This window comes from Myotis myotis, unplaced genomic scaffold (assembly GCF_014108235.1).
Source record: "Myotis myotis isolate mMyoMyo1 unplaced genomic scaffold, mMyoMyo1.p scaffold_m19_p_2, whole genome shotgun sequence".
Lineage (NCBI taxonomy): Eukaryota > Metazoa > Chordata > Mammalia > Chiroptera > Vespertilionidae > Myotis > Myotis myotis.
This window is the reverse complement of record NW_023416324.1, coordinates 94,555,845-94,574,464: the sequence shown is the minus strand read 5'-3', so window position 1 is coordinate 94,574,464 and position 18,620 is coordinate 94,555,845. Positions and strand designations below refer to the sequence as shown.

General features: G+C 42.1%; 1 protein-coding gene and 1 long non-coding RNA gene across 2 annotated transcripts in view; both read right to left on the bottom strand.

Annotated features, from left to right (window-relative positions):
• GMDS (GDP-mannose 4,6-dehydratase) overlaps positions 1-17,938 on the bottom strand; it is a 694,374-nt gene extending 676,436 nt beyond the window's left edge. The window contains exon 1 of the mRNA XM_036350688.1: positions 17,640-17,938. Coding sequence (XP_036206581.1) covers positions 17,640-17,741 — 102 coding nt within the window. The 5' untranslated portion in view covers positions 17,742-17,938. The remainder of the gene's footprint in view (positions 1-17,639) is intronic.
• Positions 7,882-9,752, bottom strand: LOC118676566. Its single transcript, XR_004974154.1, has 2 exons — positions 9,432-9,752; positions 7,882-8,316 (listed from the first exon to the last, which is right to left on the bottom strand). It is a non-coding gene; the product is annotated as an uncharacterized LOC118676566 (long non-coding RNA).
• Positions 17,939-18,620: the final 682 nt, after the last annotated feature.

Below are 18,620 nucleotides of genomic sequence, written 5' to 3'. Positions count from 1 at the left end.
TCCCAGAAGGGATAGCTCATTGGGTCCTCCTCCTAAAGCAGGGGGCCAGTTCACTGTCCCTCAGACCGTTGGAGGGCCGGACTATAGTTTAAAAAAAAACTATGAACAAATTCCTATGCACACTGCACATATCTTATTTTGAAGTAAAAAAACAAAATGGGAACAAATACAATATTTGTATTTGCATGTGGCTCGTGGGCCATAGTTTGAGGACCCCTGTCCTAAGGGCTTTAAGGTTGGAGACTTTAGGGGAGGTCCCAGTGGAAGATCTCAATAGAACATTCAGTAGTTTTCCAGGTGTGCCCATTCAAGGTTGTGATCTCCACTGATTGACAGGCCCACACCAGGACAGGAAGTCATTATTCATTGCAACTGGTCCTAAGGTCAGCGTGGCTTATCTAGGCCTGGAGCTGAAATGCAATTGAGGCATAGATGTTATCACTAGGGAAGAGAAGTCAGGGGGTCCAAACCACATGACCAGCAATATGCTAGGGTCCAGTGATGGCGAACCTATGACACGCGTGTCATCAGAGGTGACACGCGAACTCATTTTTTTGGTTGATTTTTCTTTGTTAAATGGCATTTAAATATACAAAATAAATATCAAAAATATAAGTCTTTGTTTTACTATGGTTGCAAATATCAAAAAATTTCTATATGTGACACGGCACCAGAGTTAAGTTAGGGTTTTTCAAAATGCTGACACGCCGAGCTCAAAAGGTTCACCATCACTGTGCTAGGCAGTGGTCGGCAAACTGCGACTCGAGAGCCACATCCGGCTCTTTGGCCCCTTGAGTGTGGCTCTTCTACAAAATACCAACTTCTGCGCATGGGCCACAAAGTTCCAATCGCACTATACATGTGCGCCCGCACGTGGTATTTTGTGGAAGAGCCACACTCAAGGGGCCAAAGAGCCACATGTGGCTTACGTGCCGCAGTTTGCTGACCATTGTGCTAGGGGAAGAAAAGTCACGTAGGTGGCGAGGTCCCACCCTATAATATATTGTCCATTGCTAGGCACCTGGGGATTTCCACCCTGATGACCTTCTGTAACTGGCCCATCACCATTGCTCTGCTCATGTCTGTCTAACTGCCTACCACACCTGCAGCTGATCAGCCTAGGGGTAAATTCCACCCATTGACATGGAGCACACGAGACTTGGTTGGAAAAGTTTGTAAGGAGGACATTCCGAGAAAAGGGAAGTGTGTGGAAGGCCACCTGTGCTGCTTATCAGAATTCCAATTTAGGGGAGTGACGAAGGCAGTGCCCCTAATTATTCCTTGACCTTTCCAAACAAGTCTGTGCACATGTACATCCCCAGGTGTTTACTGAAATCCTTATGCTTAAATCTTTGGGTGTCTTTGCTTAAAGGACACTACAAACACATGTGTCCTCCTAATATTACTTACCCTACTGATTGTATCTAAAAGATAAACTTTATCTCAAACAGCTGCTACAATAAAAGCCTAATGAGACAGGCAATTGAAGCTACCTGGTTCCTTTAGCCAGGTAATCCTTAGCCCTCTCTTTCACAGCAAATGTTGTGTCAGAGTAATCCATTCATCCCTCGCTCAGGTCAACCCCAGCACAAAAGGAGGGTGTACACAGCCTACAAGGGGAAAGCACACCTAAGGTGACTACCTTGGGTGATAGGGGAGGCTGTGACACTGGACCCTACAGGACACCTACTACATTAGGCAACTACCAAGCCTGAAATATAGCAACAACTCTACCTGATACACAGAAACAAACACATTTTGGGAGGCCCCCAAAATGAGGAGACAAAGAAACATGCCCAAATGAAAGAACAGAACAAAACTCCAGAAAAATAACTAAACAGAATGGAGACAGGCATTCCAGTAGCTGCAGAATTCAAAACACTGGTTATAAGAATGCTCAATGAAATTAATGAGAACCTCAACAGCATAAAAAAGGACCAGTCAGAAATGAAGGATACACTAACTGAAATGAAGAATAATTTACATGGAATCAACAATAGAGTAGATGAAGCCAACAATCAAATCAGCAAGTTGAAATATAAGAAAGCAAAAAAAACTCCCATCAGAACAGGAAAAAAAAAGAATTAAGAAAATGAGGATAGCGTAAGAAGCCTCTACAACTTTAAGCGTACTAACATTTACATCATGGGGGTGTCAGAAGGAGAAGAGAGAGAGCAAGAAACTGAAAACCTATTTGAAATAATAATGACCAAAAAATTCCCTAGCTTGGTGAAGGAAATAGACATACAAGTCCAGGAAGCACAGAGAGTCCCAAATAAGATAATCAAAAGAGGTCCACACCAGGATACATTATAATTAAAATGTAAAAGGTTAAAGACAAAGAGAGAATCTTACAAGCAGCAAGAGAAAAGCAGTTAGTTAACTACAAGGGAGCTCCCATAAGACTGTCAGCTTATTTCACAACAGAAACTTTGTAGGCCAGAAGGGATTGGCAGGAAATATTCAAAGTGATGAAAAGCAAGGATCTATAACCAAGATTACTCTAATCAGCAAGACTTTCATTTAGAATCAAAGGACAGATAAAAAGCTTCCCAGATAAGGGAAAATCTAAAGGAGCTCATCACCACCAAACAAAGTATTATATGAAATGTTAAAGGGTCTTCTTTAAGAAGAAGAAAAAAAAGATCAGCCCTGGCTGGATAGCTCAGTTGGTTTGAGCATTGTCCTGATATGCCAAGGTTATGGGTTCAATCTCCAGTCAGGGCACATACAAGATAACCAATGAATGCATAAATAAGTGGAACAACAAATCAATGTTTCTCTTTCTCTCTCTCTCTCTCTCTCTCTCTCTCTCTCTCTCTCTCTCAAATCAATAAAAAAAATTTAATCAAAATATGTACAATAAAATGACAATAAATACATATTTATCAACAATTGAATCTAAAAGTCAAAATAAATGAATAAGAACAGAAACAAACTCAGATACAGAGAATGTTTTGACAGTTGCCAGACGGGAGTGAGAGAGGCTAGTAAACCAGGACAAATAGAATAGGGAAACTGAGACAGATAGTTAAATGGCCAAGCAGTTTACAGCCATCCAGTAAATCATAAAATCCTATCTTCTATAACCAAGGATATGTAAGAGTAAGTAGTTTCCACTTCTCCCCAACCAGAAGGTAGATAGCTTAAATCACCCTACTCAAGGAGATACCAGAAATCCAATTAGTGCCATTTGCCAATCACACCCAAGAACAGATGAAGTTAAGGCGGGGGGGGGGGGGGGGGGGGGGGGGGGGGCTATCTGGCCCTCAGGCAGTATAAGGCCCATGAAATCATTTGGTCTGGCCCTGCCAAGGCAACTGCAGGCAGGATTCAAAATTCAATAAATCTAGGAGCTTTTTTCATAGCAACATAAATTTATATTAAGTGAACTATATTAAGCGAATGATGTTATAAATATCCAAATGGCTTTGGCAGTAAAAAGGTTTCTACCCCTCAGTTAAGGGAATAAATCTCATTTTGGCACAGCAGTATAAAACTGATGAATGTTCTATTGAGATCCTGCCCTAAGACTACCCCGAAACTCCCAGCTTTTAAAAACCCTCAAAAGGAAGGTCCCAAGGCACGCTCTCCCTCTAGGCAGCACATCAAAACCATTCCCTTTTCCCTCTTCTTCCCCCACAGGCATGCATCTCCTAAACTCTAAGACCCCATGAGACTTGTAAAATAAGGGAGCATTGAGCAGTGGCAGCTCATCCCAGGCTAACCTCCTGAACCTGTCTCCAAGGCCCCTTTTCTTACGTCCCAGTGAGCTAAAGCAGCCCAGCCCAGGTATCTCCTGTTGCTTCTTCTATGCTAAGCCCTTCCTTGTTTCACTGTCCCCTTGTTTCACTGGACTCGTGTTGTAAAATTTTTCCTACACAAAGTCACGAACCCACACACTATCAGCTGGCCCTAAGCAGACCTGTCAGGGCTAGGTCCCCTTTCCAGTAACAGGAGGGGGCTAAGAGGTATCGGTGAAAAAAGTAAAGGGATTCAGAGTACAAATTGGTTGTTACAGAATAGTCATGAGAATATAAAGTATAGACAGGGAATATAGTCAATATTCTAATGACTATATAGGGTATCAGATGGGGGCAAAATTTATTGGGATGATCACTTAGTAAGTTATGTAATGTCTAATCACTGGGTGTACACCTCAAAATAATGTAATATTGAATGTCAACTGTAATTGAAAATTTAAAAAAAGCCATGGCGCTGCCATGAAAGGCCCTCTCTCCAATGCATGGTAAGGCCTGTGAAGCATCTACACTGGGAAGCATAATACAAAAGGAAAGCAAGCAGCAACTTATACCTGATGGTGCTGAACCTGGATAAAATACACCGTCCTTAATAGCAGAGAATTTAGGAAAATTCTTCTTCTGCATTTTTCCTAAAGAAAAAGGAAGGGCACCCAGCTGGCGTGACTCAGTGGCTGAGCACTGACCTATGAACCAGGAGGTCACGGTTCCATTCCTGGTCAGGGCACATGCCCAGGTTGCGGGCTCTATCCCCACTAGGGGGCATGCAGGAGGCAGCCAACCAATGATTCTCTCTCATCACTGATGTTTCTATCACTCTCTCCATCTCCCTTCCTCTCTGAAATCAATAAAAATATATTTTTTTAAAAAGAGAAAGGAGCCACTTGTTGCAGACTGCAATAAAAAAAGCAGCCCTTCCCCACCCCACAATAGTCATGCTTCAACCTGTTTGGCGGGTTTTTGAAATGGTGGTACTAACTGATCAAAGGCGTGTATGCTTTGACAAATCCTGCCAAAAATACTCTTGCAAAGCAACTATTTGAAATTTGTAAACCATTTCTCAATAAGAAGAGCACTCAGCTGAACACAAATTTAGTTCCTGACATCCATAACATGTGTTATGAATAACCTTAATATTTTTCTACATAGAATGGCTTACTCAGAGTACAGTGGGGCCTTGACTTACGAGTTTAATTCGTTCCGAGACCAAGCTCATTAAGGAGCTCGTTAAGGAGCTCGTTAACTCAAATTACTCTATCAACTCAATGCAAAAAATCGGCTGAGAGACAGCTGGTATCTCAAAAAACTCGTTATTCGGGACACTCGTAAGTCAAGGCCCCACTGTAGTGTTGTAGAGCTCCCTCTTTGCCATCCAGAATTATCCCAACTCTTCTTTTGTTTTAATCCTCACCCAATGGTATGTTTTTATTGATTTTAGAGAGAGAGTAAGGGAGAGAGAAACATCCACATGAGAGAGAAACATCAATCCCATATGTGCCCTGACCGGGGATTGAATCTGTAACCCTTTGGTGTATTGGATAAAGCTCCAACCAGCACATCTTTTTTTTTTTTTTTAATCCTCACCCGAGGATATGCTTACTAATTTTAGAGAGAGGAGAAAGAGAGAGACAGACAGAGAGAAACATTGATGTGAGAACGAACATAGATTGGCGCTTTCCGTAGGCCCCCAAACCAGGAATCAAACCCACAACCTAAGTATATGCCCTGACCGGAATCAAACCCAAAACCTTTCAGTGTAAGGGACGATAGTCCAACCAACTTAGTCACACAAACCAGGGCCAGCCCAACTCTTGACAGCTTCATCATGTGGGGGTTCAGGGACTCCAGTCAACAACGGAGAATGGAAGTAGGCAGCCAGGCTACTGGCCACAACAGCAGCAAGAAGCTCCTGGGCAGAACTCCATGGCTATGAACTCCATGGCTCTGCCTGCCTACCTGATCACCCCTAACCACTTGCCTGCCTGCCTCATCGCCCCTAACCGCCTCTGCCTGCCTGCCTCATCACCCCTAACCACTCACCTGCCTGACTGATCACCCCTAACCATTCACCTGCCTGCATGATCGCCCCTAACCACTCGACTGCCTACCACATCGCCCCTAGCCACCTCTGCCTGCCTGCCTCATCACCCCTAACCACCTCCACCTGCCTGCCTCATCGCCCCTAACTGCTCGCCTACCTGCCTGATCACCCCTAACTACTCGCCTGCCTTCCTGATCACCCCTAACCTCTCGCTGGGGGGAGGGGCTGTGGTCATTCTGGTCTCTGGTCATTCTGGTTGTTCCGCCGTTCCGGTCACTGGGATTTTATTATATAGTATCCTCACTGAATTCTGAAGTAGGTTTATTGCTTCCTAGCATAGATAAGAGTGGTGTAGAGAGATGCAGAAATTTGCCTGTGGCCCCCAGTAAGTACTGAGGTCAGGATAGAATCCATGTATAACTGGCTCTCCTCTTCCTTTAGAGGAGAGGAGGTATCTCTCAATTCCAAGGCTGGGATTTGAATACTCTGCCAGAATCACTGCTGACAAAAATATTTGCATATTAACACAACCCTACTGCAATTAAATAGAGGGGGAAACTATCAAGTTATAGAGATAAAATAAACTTCCAAAGCATACTCAGTTGCTCTACCTGGATAAAACAAAACTGTAACCCAGTAGGGCCTACATGTGTCTCTGCTACTACACTTACTACAGCCATCAGCCAAGGTGCTATCAGAACCACACTTTTGCCTCTGCCACGACTACCCTTGTGACACTCCAAGAGCCACAGCAACTTCCCTTAAGAGTCCTGCACAGCAGGATAACTGCTGGAATCCCTCCCAAACCCAAACACCAGTCCATATCCTACTAAATTCCAGTTTCCATTATACATACTATAAATTTTAAATTCAGAAAATGAAATAAAATTTAGATGTCTTTACTCTATACATATATTTATATCTATTTCCTAAAATGTGTATTTAAAGAGAAGAAAAGCCAAAGCCCATAAAGGTTAAGTGATCTGCACTGTTCAAAAAGCTAAGTAGTAATTTCAGGTTTCTGGGACTCAGCTCTAAGCCCTCCAGTAACCACTGTGCTATACACAGAGCATCTTCTAAGATTTCCAGCTAGGCTCCCGACCATTTACCTGGTCCAGATAAAAGAATTCCTTTTAAAATATTCCCTTGTTTTTAGCAATTAAAATCAGAACACCCATAATAATAGTTTGGCAAAAGTATAAATTTTGGATCATACTTAAATACTTTAAAATCTGCATGTTCAAATATGAGCAAAGATAAAAGTACAACTTAATGAAAGCATATACTATGTAAGTAAAAATTATTCAAAACTTTCTAAATTAGTCAAAACAGCAAAATGGATGATGAGGTTAAATAAAAACAAAACAAAACAAAAATACTATAGTCCACGATAAAGTTGAAAGGAAATAAAAACAATAGAGGCAGTCCAATTGTTCCCAACTCCTATGTCTCCTTTTCAAGGTAAATATTTTAATGCAAGAAAGCAAAACTCTGAAAAATCCACATGGATTATCACAACCCTTCAAAAACAATACTTCCAAATCTTTCCATTCACCCTTGAGAAATTCACTTAATACTTTTTTCTTCCATATACCCAGATTGACCAACCTCACAAATCAAGTTGAAACCACGCAGAAGATCCCCAAAATTTGATTTCAGTTTCAAGTTCAAGCTAAAGTTAAAACAACACAACAACAATTTGAATATTCTTTCCAAGCACACTTAGAGAGTAAGAGACTGGTGAAGTTCCCCTCAAGGATTTAAAACTTACTGAAAGGTAAATAAAATGGAATTTTATAAAATAAAAAAAGTCTGCTCTAAAACAGGATGCCATGTTACTTCAGCAGCAGCCTCACACATATCTTGATTGCATCATTTTTCTTGTATTTTATTTAGTACCGCGTTGTTTTGTACAGTAACATGCTGCACCAGCTTGTAGCCTAGGAGCAACAGGTTACACCATATGGCCTAGCTGTTCAGTAGGCTGGACCATCTAGCCTTACGTAAGCACACTGTGATGTTCACACAACAACGAAATCACCTAAAGGCACATTTCTTCAAACATAACCCTATCATCAATCAGTTCATGACTTTATTGGTTCAAAAATTAGTTATAAAACCATAAATCAAATATTAATTCCAGGTTGACACTAACTCGCCATAAGGGCCTATACTGGGAATGTCATCACAAAGAATTCATCAAATATTTCTTCATTTGGGCTAGGATTCCCTTGTACATACAAAAATATATCTGATCAAACACTGGGTAAGGTCTCCAATTGGAATAAATGTTAAAGGCTGAAAATACGGCTTTTAAGACAGAAAAATTAAAATAGTAGCATCTTTAACCATCCTTCACAGAATACAAGACTATGCGGAAGACTTGTATGGCAAAAAGAAGAATAGCCCTGGGCAGTTTGGTTCAATGAATAGAGTGTCAGCCCTCAGTTGTAGGCCCAATCCCAGCCATGGTTGGAACCAATTGATGTGTTTCTATAATCCACCTTTCCACAACTGCAAAAAAAAAAAAAAAACTATTAAATATAATGCTTTGTTTTTTAAATTTGATATACAATGTATTTACTACTCAGAATTTATTTGTTGATACTAATTACAAACTTAATAGAAAATAAAATTATTGGGGTTTACATTTCAAATATGAATTTGCAATACACTTAACCTCTGTGTTTCTTGGGGATAATAAGAAAACCATCTCAGTGGAGTGCTCTGTTGCTTCAGTAAGTTAATAAATGTAAATCCTTTGAACAATGCCTGGCACAAAGTAAATGCTCAATACATTAATCTATCATAATCATCATCACTATCATCAACATCTAGAACAGTGGTTCTCAACCTTGGCTGCACATTAGAATCACCTGGGAATCTTTTTAAAATCCTGATTTCTGGGCCTCATTCTCCAGAAATTCTATTTCTTTATTACTAATGTAACACCCCATAACAAAGAAACAGAATTTCTGGAGGATGAGGCCCAGAAATCAGGATTTTAAAAAGATTCCCAGGTGATTCTAATGTGCAGCCAAGGTTGAGAACCACTGATCTAGTACATCAATGTTACAGTATTACCAGAACATGGTGTTACTAGAACATCAATGTCATAAGGATGGTCATTTCTGCCGTCTTGTTCACTGTTGTAACCTCGGTGACTGACATATAGTTGACACGCAAACATTTGTTGCATGAATTAATTATGGTTACTAGTACTTCTATTACTAAGTAGAGGGTGACTTGCATCAAAATGTAATTGCGATCCTGGCTGGTGGGATGCGTCTTCCTGTGCACTGAAGAGTCTTGAATTCAATTCCCAGTCAGGGCACATACCCAGGTTGTGGGTTCAATACCCAGTCGAGGCGCATACGGGAGGCAACCAATCAATGTTTCTCACATTGATTTTTCTTTCTCCCTTTCTCTTCCTTTCTTTCTATAATAATAAAAAATATCCTTGGGTGAGAATTTTAAAAAAATCTAATTGCCTCTGGGAGAAAATTAGGTATGGAAAAATAACTGCTATCTGGAAATTTAGAAGAGGTATGAAATAAAGAACTTCAAGAGAGAAGAGGGGAGGCTACTCTCAAGTTAAAGAAGCATCTTATCAGATCAAACTAACTCACCAGAAGAAAAGACAAGTCAAAAGTATTTGCTGGCCCTGGCCAGGTAGCTCAGTTGATTAGGGCGTCCTCCGGATATGCCAAGGATGTGGGTTTGAACTCTGATCAAGGCACATAAAAGAAGCAATCAATGAATGTATAAATTAGTGGAACAATAAATCAACGTTTCTCTCTCTCAAAATCAATATTTTTTTAAAAAGTACTTGCTAAGGCCATTTGCAGCCAAAAGACGTTAAGGTTTAGACAGGTTTCTTTGTCCATAGAGGTGCAAGAATATAAAATAGGGGCCTGGCTGGCGAGTAGCTCAATGGTTGAGCATTGACCTATGAACCAGGAGGTCACAGTTCAATTCCCTGTCCAAGCACATGTCCAGGTTATAGGTTCAATCCTCAGGAGTGGGCATGCAGGAGGCAGCCAATCAATGATTTTCTCTTATCATTGATGTTTCTATCTCTCCATCTCTTTCACTCTGAAATCAATTAAAAAAATTGTTTTAAAAAATCTAGAATAGGGGACTTCTAAGTGTTCTAAGGAAGATCTAATCTGGGCCATACCAGCAAGGACAAACCCCACTCTAGTAAGGAAAGTAGCATTAGAGAAAGGAAGTAACGTATCTAAAGACACAGCAATCGAACTGGGAGCTGTAACTCTCAAATCAGTGTACAGTTAAAAAGAGGGCCCTTGAGAACAATTTGTAGAAGCCACAAATCAAGCATCTCAGCTTCTTACCTGCCTTTCTCCACCAGTGGAAAACTGGGATTATCCACGTGTTCATCAGGGCTCTGCAAGCTCTCCAGACATAATTTTCATTCAGACATCCCATCACCCAAGCTGCGGCGTCTGCAACCTACCTGTTCCTGACTATCCAAGAATTGTCTACTGGTGCTTAACCCTCCACTGAAAGACAGCAGTTTATGGGCAGAGAAAGTCACTTTGCTCTAACCACTTTCATCTTTTACTGTAAAAATCCTCAGAGAACTGAGAAAAAAAGCTGGGGAAAGGAGCCACCAGGAGTCTTCAACAGGCCTCAGAAAACAAAGCCTTCCTTCTACTCCCTTCCCCATCCTTATTCCAGGCTTCCACAGACAAGCTACTAATGTTAATTTCTCCTAGTGGATATGGTAAAGCACTAATCAAAATATACAGCAAGCAGCCTTTAAAAGCAGCTTATTTCTCAAAAGCAGTGAACTTCAACAGTTTGTCGATAAATTAGCCAACAGAGCTAGTCTGACTTGACAAGAGAGAGAAGGTCCTGAGAAAAACCTAGCATATAAAAGGTCTTTAGGCAACTTCAAAGTTCTCCAAGTCTGTTTCTTGTTTGAAAAAAATATAAATATGTACTACCTGGGGTTAAATGAGATAATTAATATAAAGTGTGTGGCACATTGCCTGGCACATGGTAATAATTCTATCAATGTCAGTAAAGTTTTTTCTGTATCCTCCCCCCAAATAATTATTTATCAGGTATCTAGAATCCTGTTAAAGGCAAACATTTTTGCCTCACTCCCTAATCCTAATTCTTTACAGGGAATCACAGCCTCAAAGAAAGCCATTCAGGATCAAAAGATTTTTAGTTCACCTGAAAATTGAGTAAGTAATAAAAATCACCCTTAATTTCAGCCTTGGAGTCCTAAAGCCAAACATGGAGATACGCAGCACTAGGTTTTCCCACATCACCCATGGAGAAGGTAGTGCTCGGTAAGCTTGGAGGCGCTGGAAGCAAGCTACCAGCTCAGGCCTTGCATAAACTAAATTCTCTAAAGAATGTGTTATCTAAAGTGAACCTCTTGCTAGTCCCTATATCTTATTAATTTTCATATGTAGATCAAATACTAAAGATTCCTGTTTAATTACCCTAAATCTCTCAATCTTTTCAAACTACAAATATTTTATTATAATAAAATGTTAAATTTTATATAAAGTTACCATTTCCTTAAATATTAAAATAGATTTTATTACTTTTTTCAGATGTACATTTATTATTATTCAACTTTATAGAACCCTATAATATACATTTTACTACTATATACCATCTTTTACTCCCATTTTTCTGGCTCAAAGTAGTCTTTCTTGTTATTAAGGACAATGTTGGAAAGACGAGAACCTGGGATCTAATCCTAACTCCAGCACTAACTTGCTGTGTAACTTGGGGAAGTCATACTTTCTCAGTCTTCTTTCCTCCTCTACAGAATGGTGGTAACTTAACTCCAGTTCTAAAATCACAACATGTATGCCAAGAAATCTTTTTTTAATTTAGTGATTATGAGTACATAAACAGTAGGAAATATATCACACAGAAGTGAATACATTATTTTCCCCCCTGAAATGGATATATTCCAAGTCTAAAATCTGAAATTATAACAAATCATTTCATCTCCTAAATTGCAACTTATCTGCGGTATATGCTATCCAATTCTCCTCAGTACCCTGATAATGTCTTGTTACTACCCAGCCAAACAGGAATGCATCACAACATTTTCTTTCAATTTCTACAGACTTCTACAATTTCCTGGCAAGTTTTCTCAATAAATATCAGTAACTAAAGATTAATTTAATTATCCAATATTTTGAGTACCTACCTAACCTGTACCAGTTGTGATAGACAGAGAGATAAGTGATTACGACACTTTTTTTCATATCCTTAAGGAATCACAATCCATAAGGACACTGCACAGATACCATCACTCCAATCCTTCTCCTAAGCAGACATCACTAATCAATCATGGCCTCTCCCTTGAACTGACTACAGTCTTGGCTCCAGGATTCCATGTAGCCATTACCAATCACATGGGCTGGTTTTAACAGACACATCACATTTCACTAAATCTCCATTACACAAGTGATTATTCTGATACCTATATTTGAATGTAGAAATTTGTGGGAAGCTGAATATGGCTTAGAAAGTAAAACCAAAAGAGGTAATGTCCCTATCATTTATAATAATAAAAGGGTAATATGCTAATTAGACCAGACATCCTTCCAGACGAAGCCGGTGCCGGAGGGAAGCCCAGGTCCTGGGTGCCTGCAGGCGGCCGGAGGGAAGCCAGCCTGGGTCCCAAGTGCCTGCTGACAGCCGGAGGGAAGCAAGCCCAGGTCCTGCATGCCAGAGGATAGCCTGTGCGGGCAGCAGGGGGGAGGAAGGCCTACTCTTGGAAGGCAGCTATGCTCACCACTATACCACCAACGCTGCACCGAAGCCTACTCTTGAAGAATTTCGTGCACCAGGCCGCTAGTCTTTTATAATTCAATTGAAGCATAAAGAAAACTGGGGAGAGGGTGGGAGGAATGGTACTCCTGCCAATTATCAATTACCATTTTCTAATATTCTAAATTAATCTATATATATATAAAAGGCTAATATGCAAAGTGTCCCCACAGGAGTTTGACCAGGAGACCAGGAGTTCTATCACTCGCTATGACATGTGCTGACCACCAGGGGGCGGCGCAGAATGAAGGAAGGCCCTGGCTGGCAGCTTGCAGCCAGGGAAGGGAGGCCTTGGCCGGCAGCCAGAAGGAAGGCCCTGGCTGGCAGCCAGAAGGCCCTGATCGGCCCTGATCGCCAGCAAGCCCTAGGGGACCATGCATGAATTTCGTGCACCAGGCCTCTAGTTCTGAAATAAAGAGGATGAAGTCTGTTAAGAACCACCTGAGTCTGAGAATCAGGTTATCCGTTTTACATATGTTTCCTTTAAAGGCCAAGATTGTTTTATGGTAGCTAGAATAAACTCAAAAGAAACTAATGAAATTAGGAAAAATTAAAAGAACAAACATGGCTATAAAATTAAAATTCTGAAACAAAGTAATATGGCTTAACTAATCCGACCTTAATAACTTAGAGTCCAACTTTTTCATCTAACATAAGACTTACCAAAAATTTGTCTTCCAACCACAGATAAGTTAACTCTTCTTGACCATGACTGGCATTCAACTATTTAAAGATAAATGCTTTGTTCTCCAGGCATCACGGTGCAAAACTCTAGAACTTCGAATTGGTACTAGTTTAAATGGCTGACCAGATCTCAACCACTTCGTAAGGAAAATCTAGGCCTACCTGCAGGTGGAAAGGACCACACCATGTCACATTCTTCCCAATTTAGAACACTATATTAACCTTACTACCAAACACACTTGACAAAGGATTCTACAATTCCCCCAACTTGCCTGCTCTCCTGACAGAGACCAGCTTAAAATAAATATTAGAAAAGGGAAAATCTACAAACACTAACCATTCAATTCTCTAACGTCTCCACCTACCAAAAAGTGTGCTTTCGCTGTCCATTAAAGAATAATAAAAGTGTCCTAGGAAGATGACTCTGTCTTCTTTAAAAAACTACCATGGAACTTACTGAGCATCATGTTATTCTGAGTCTGTTGTTTAACAGCTATCCTGCTGAGAGTTTAATACGAATAAAATGTTGCACTCACCTATCCATTTTGTCTTGACTGTCAAGAAGGTCAAAACTGAATTTTATGCCCACCTGACAACATCCTTGGCTTTGGGTTTTGGTACACTACCTCCATCTTTCTATTGCCTTTTCTTCTTTTTATGATGGTCTATGTTTTTGTTTGTTTGTTAATCCTCACCCAAGGATATTTTCCCATTGGTTTTTTTAGAGAGAGTGGAAAGGTGGGGAGAGGAAAAGAGAGAGAGGAACATCAATGTGAGAGAGACACATCGATTGGTGGCCTCCTGCATGTGCCCAAACCCAAGTATATGCCCTTGACCAGGAATCGAACCTGTGACCCTTCTGTGCATGAGCCAATGCTCTATTTTCTCCACACACCAGCCAGGGATAGTGCTGTGTTTTGTTATTTTTTATTGAAGTCACCTCAGAATTCTTTTGGAAATCAGCAAAGGATATAAATTATTTAGTAATTTAATTTCCTTCATTATTACTATTTATTTTTCCTCAGTGTCCCCTAAAACTCTCCCTTTTTTGTACTTTTGTGCATGCTGTTTACCCCAAACATAGTCCCTGCTATTTCTAGCATTCAATGACTTCTCCCAGGCTCCTGAGGTTGAACGAAGCATTCATTTGGTTCCTACCATACCTTGACAATACTGATTTTTTTCCATGTGCACTGTCTTTTCAAGTTCCTCAAAGACTATGAGATCCTAATGGAAAGAGAGTACATCTTACATATATTTATATTCCCAGCAGCATCAAAACAAGCCTTGCATGTGGCAGACACACAGTAAAGACATGTTCTGTTAATGGGAAGGGTAAGTTAGCATTTTTGAAAGCTCACTGGGTGAAACCATATGGGAAGTAGGCTGAAAAGGAGTTTCTATCTTCAAGCAATTTACAAACCAAAGAACTAAGATAGTAAATTACCTATGTAGACAATAGGAATGGCATATATACATACACACATAAAGTTCTCGGAACGACTACTTTTGGCAGGATTAGTCAGCGTTCACAAAGTCTTTTAGTGGAATTCAAATGAATAAGACTATGAGGATATTCAGTCACAATTTAATGACTCCAAAGATGTACAAGGCGACAGTATTCAAAGAACAGCAAGTACATTTCCATGGATGTAGTAAAGAACGACAAGCATCATTAGACAATGGAGGTGAATTTGGGGGACGGCTAACAGAGGGCCTAACAGAGGGCCTAGCCGAGGCAGCAATGCAAAGCTAGAGACTGGGTTTTTTTTAAGGTAATTTAATTAGGTAAAATCTTTGGAAATGATGCACAACTACTGTGTCAACAATCGATAGGAGGAAGAAAGCTAGACTATGAGGCCTGAAAGTAAATACTAGTGATGCCAGTAAGTACTGGCTATCTGCACTCATTCTCAGGTGGGTATGTAGGACAACCCATTTAAGAGCCCATCTGGGCACAATGGCCGTGATAGCCCTAAGGGCCAGAGCAGTGGTTTCTATCTCACCTTCTTGAATCTGAATCCTCTTCTTAGAGTAAAACAATCTCTCTCTCTCTCTCTCTCTCTCTCTCTCTCTCTCTCTCTCACACTCACACACACACACACACACACACACAGAGCTGTAATATCAAGTGTGTGGCTTACGATAGAGGCAGTATAACAAAATGACCCAGAGCAACTCCTGGGTTCAAATCTCAGCTCTGACACTATTAGGTGTGCACTCTCAGGGAACATATTTAACTTTACTTAGCCAGATAAAAATTGTACCTTCCTCTTAGATAGATATATAAAATGTTTAGCAGAATGAGTAGTTCAGTGAGCTCTCACCCAATATTATTTTTTAAATGGACAATAAGGTATGGATTTTCAGACCCCTTGTATTTACTTCGCAATCCTCTGGAAATCCTTGATACCCAGGTTGGGAGTTGGTGTCTTCGAAGTAAATTCCATCAGCAAGGATTTATGTGGCAGCTACAATGTTCAGCATTGTGCCACGGCCTATAGAAGCCCACACAACACCCAACAAGTAAGGGGACAATGCAGAGGGTGGATGTTGGAAGGACATGGGATTGTTGCAGAGGTTAAAATGAGACTAAAACTCAAGCAGGAGTTTAAAGTTGGAAATGCTATGGGGAACCAAAGAGGTCTGGTCAGGGAGTAGCATGCTGAACATGTGCTTAAGGAAGACTACACGTTGGCAGCCTTTAGGGCAAACTTGAGTAGGGGTACATCTCTCACCACTCAGAAACAACCAGGAGTCTGGGCTCAAAGCTCTAAAGAAGGTTCCATCCCTAACCTGCACTGATTCATACTGCTGGTCACTTAAATTGGTTTAAGCCATACCACTGGTTACATTAACAGCTTAACTAATTTCTTCATAATACTTAGAAAAAAAATATTACCTAAAACAACACATGTAAGCTTAGTAAATATTTGAGCTTCAGATTTAATCTAAGAAATTGGAAAAAGGGGGACCACCTGCAAAAGAGTCCTCAGCATTGGAAAAGGATAGACAGTATGCAGGCCCTTGCCTGAATTTAAGGGTTCCCATCCTCAACCTCAAATCCTTGATCTACCCGCCTCTCTTGCCAGTTTTCAAACACGTGTTTATTGTAATTACCTTAAACATAGTAAGATGCATGAATAACCAGAAATCAATCAGCTATCCAGTAGTTAAAACTCTCTAATCTTTTTTGACTCTCCATCTGGCCAATTTCAACTTCTCTCTAATGCTAGAGCTTTGAGAGCAGAGTTTGAATCCCATCTGGGCATTTCCTAGTTGTTTGATGTCAGGCAAATCAAACTCCCATGCTTCGGTTTGCATATCTGTGAAGCGGGGATAACCTGTCAGAAAGTAGTTGTGAAAACTAAATGGTTAATATCAGTCAAGTGACTAAAACATAATAAGCACAATATGTATTAGCTATTATTATCATCTTTATTACAGAGTAATATTGGCTACCACCAGATCTCCAGAAGTACAACTATCACATTTTTTTCAACAAAAACACACGGGCAAAACTATTTCATTGTCACTGAATCGCACACAGCACAGTTAGATAAGAGGTAGTGGTCAGCCCCTACCTGTTGCAACACCTTTAAGAGATGACTGTCACAAACTGGCCTGCACATGAGGCTCCAACATGCAGGACTGCTCCTCCTGAACTACCTCAGCCCAGAGCTCATTTCTCTGGAAACAGAACCCTAGCATGTGTGAATAGGAATCTCAGAAGTTCGTGAAATTTTAAAAAGTTTTTGTGAGATATGTTTAAAAAAAAAAAAAAGTATTTCCTGGGCTGTGACCCACAACACTACTTTGTCATTTTCTCTTTTCTATCTAGAAATCTGTGAGACTGAACCAAAACAGCAAGAAACTTCCTCCCCTGCTTCCCAAGCATTAGCAAGTAAGCGGCCCTTAGGTGACTCCACACTCATCTTCACAGATAAACGGCCCACCCCGCTCCACCACCCCCTGCCCCGGGGCACTAGGGTCCGGTCTGCAAAGAACTAAATTCCAAGTGCATCCTAGAGGGCTTGGAAAGACACGGGCTCCCGTCGCCTGTGGACAGGGGAGAGGGGCGCCTTGCTCAGGTGTGAGGACCATATCCCGTGCAGGACCCGCGCTCCCACACCCCGGGAGACCAGAAACACTCAATGCAGTGAGCACACTCCCACAGCCACATCTGTCCGCGACCTCTCCGGCAGCACCCGCCTTCCGAACCGCCCAGGAAACTGTTCCCGGAACGCGGGCAGCCCCGGCCGGCGGGAGGTGCACACGTGCCCGGCGGCAGCAGGCCCGGCTCGGCCCCGCCTCGCACTCACCTGGCCCGTGATGCCAGTGATGAGCGCCACCTTTCTGGGCTTGCCCATCTCGCCATCCCCGGAGCCCCGGGTGCTGGGGCAGCGTGCCGGAGCGTGTGCCATGTCCCCGCGAGGCGTGCGGCAGTGAGCAGGGTGGAGCGACAGCGAGCGCAGCTGAGGCAGCGGTGCCAGGGGACGTGGGAGTGTACCCGCGAGCAAGCTGCCTCGCCCGGCTGCAGGGAAGAGCGCACCGCGCGGCCAGCAGCCACAATCTGACAGGGAGCTCGGAGGCGGGTGGGAAGGGCAGGGGCGGGCCCAGCGGCGGGGCGACGCGGCGGTGCGGCTGCAGCCAGGCGGGCGTGGCGTCATCCCGTAGGCCAGCGACGCTCCCGCGGCGCCAGCGGCAGGCCCCGCCCCCCGTCAACGGCCTGGCGGGAGGGGCGGGGCGCCGGAGGGCGGGGCTTGCCGCTGGGCTAATCTGCAGCCTCAGGAAAGGAAGTGAGTGATACTGGTCCAGCGCCTGGCTGAGCCCTGGGCCAGGGCGAGAGTGGGCGGGGTCAGCCTTCTACGGCCTGTACCTCACCATTTTTCCCTGTGTAGAACCCCCACGTCCTCTGCTTCTCCGTCTGAATCTCCCAGGAATCCTAATTAGAGCCCGAGGATGCGGGGAGAAACTATGAGCAGACCTTTCTGTTAGAAGAAAGCCTTGAATTCCAGATCTGGGTGTCACGGGGCCTGGGTCACAGGCTTTGACAAATAATTTCTGGAAATTTGTTGCAATGTTTTTTTGATGAGACTGGTTTTATGTTTCTTGAAGGTCACTAGCTTTACAAGACCCCTGAATGGGGATCACAGTTGTGGGGAACTACTAACCTCACCTCTAGCCTGGCTCTCTGGCTCTTTTCACATTTCCCAGAGTTCAGAGTACTGATAAGACACAATAAAGTCTCTGGCCCACACACAACAAGGAAATGTTGAAAATAATAATACAATGAGGAAATA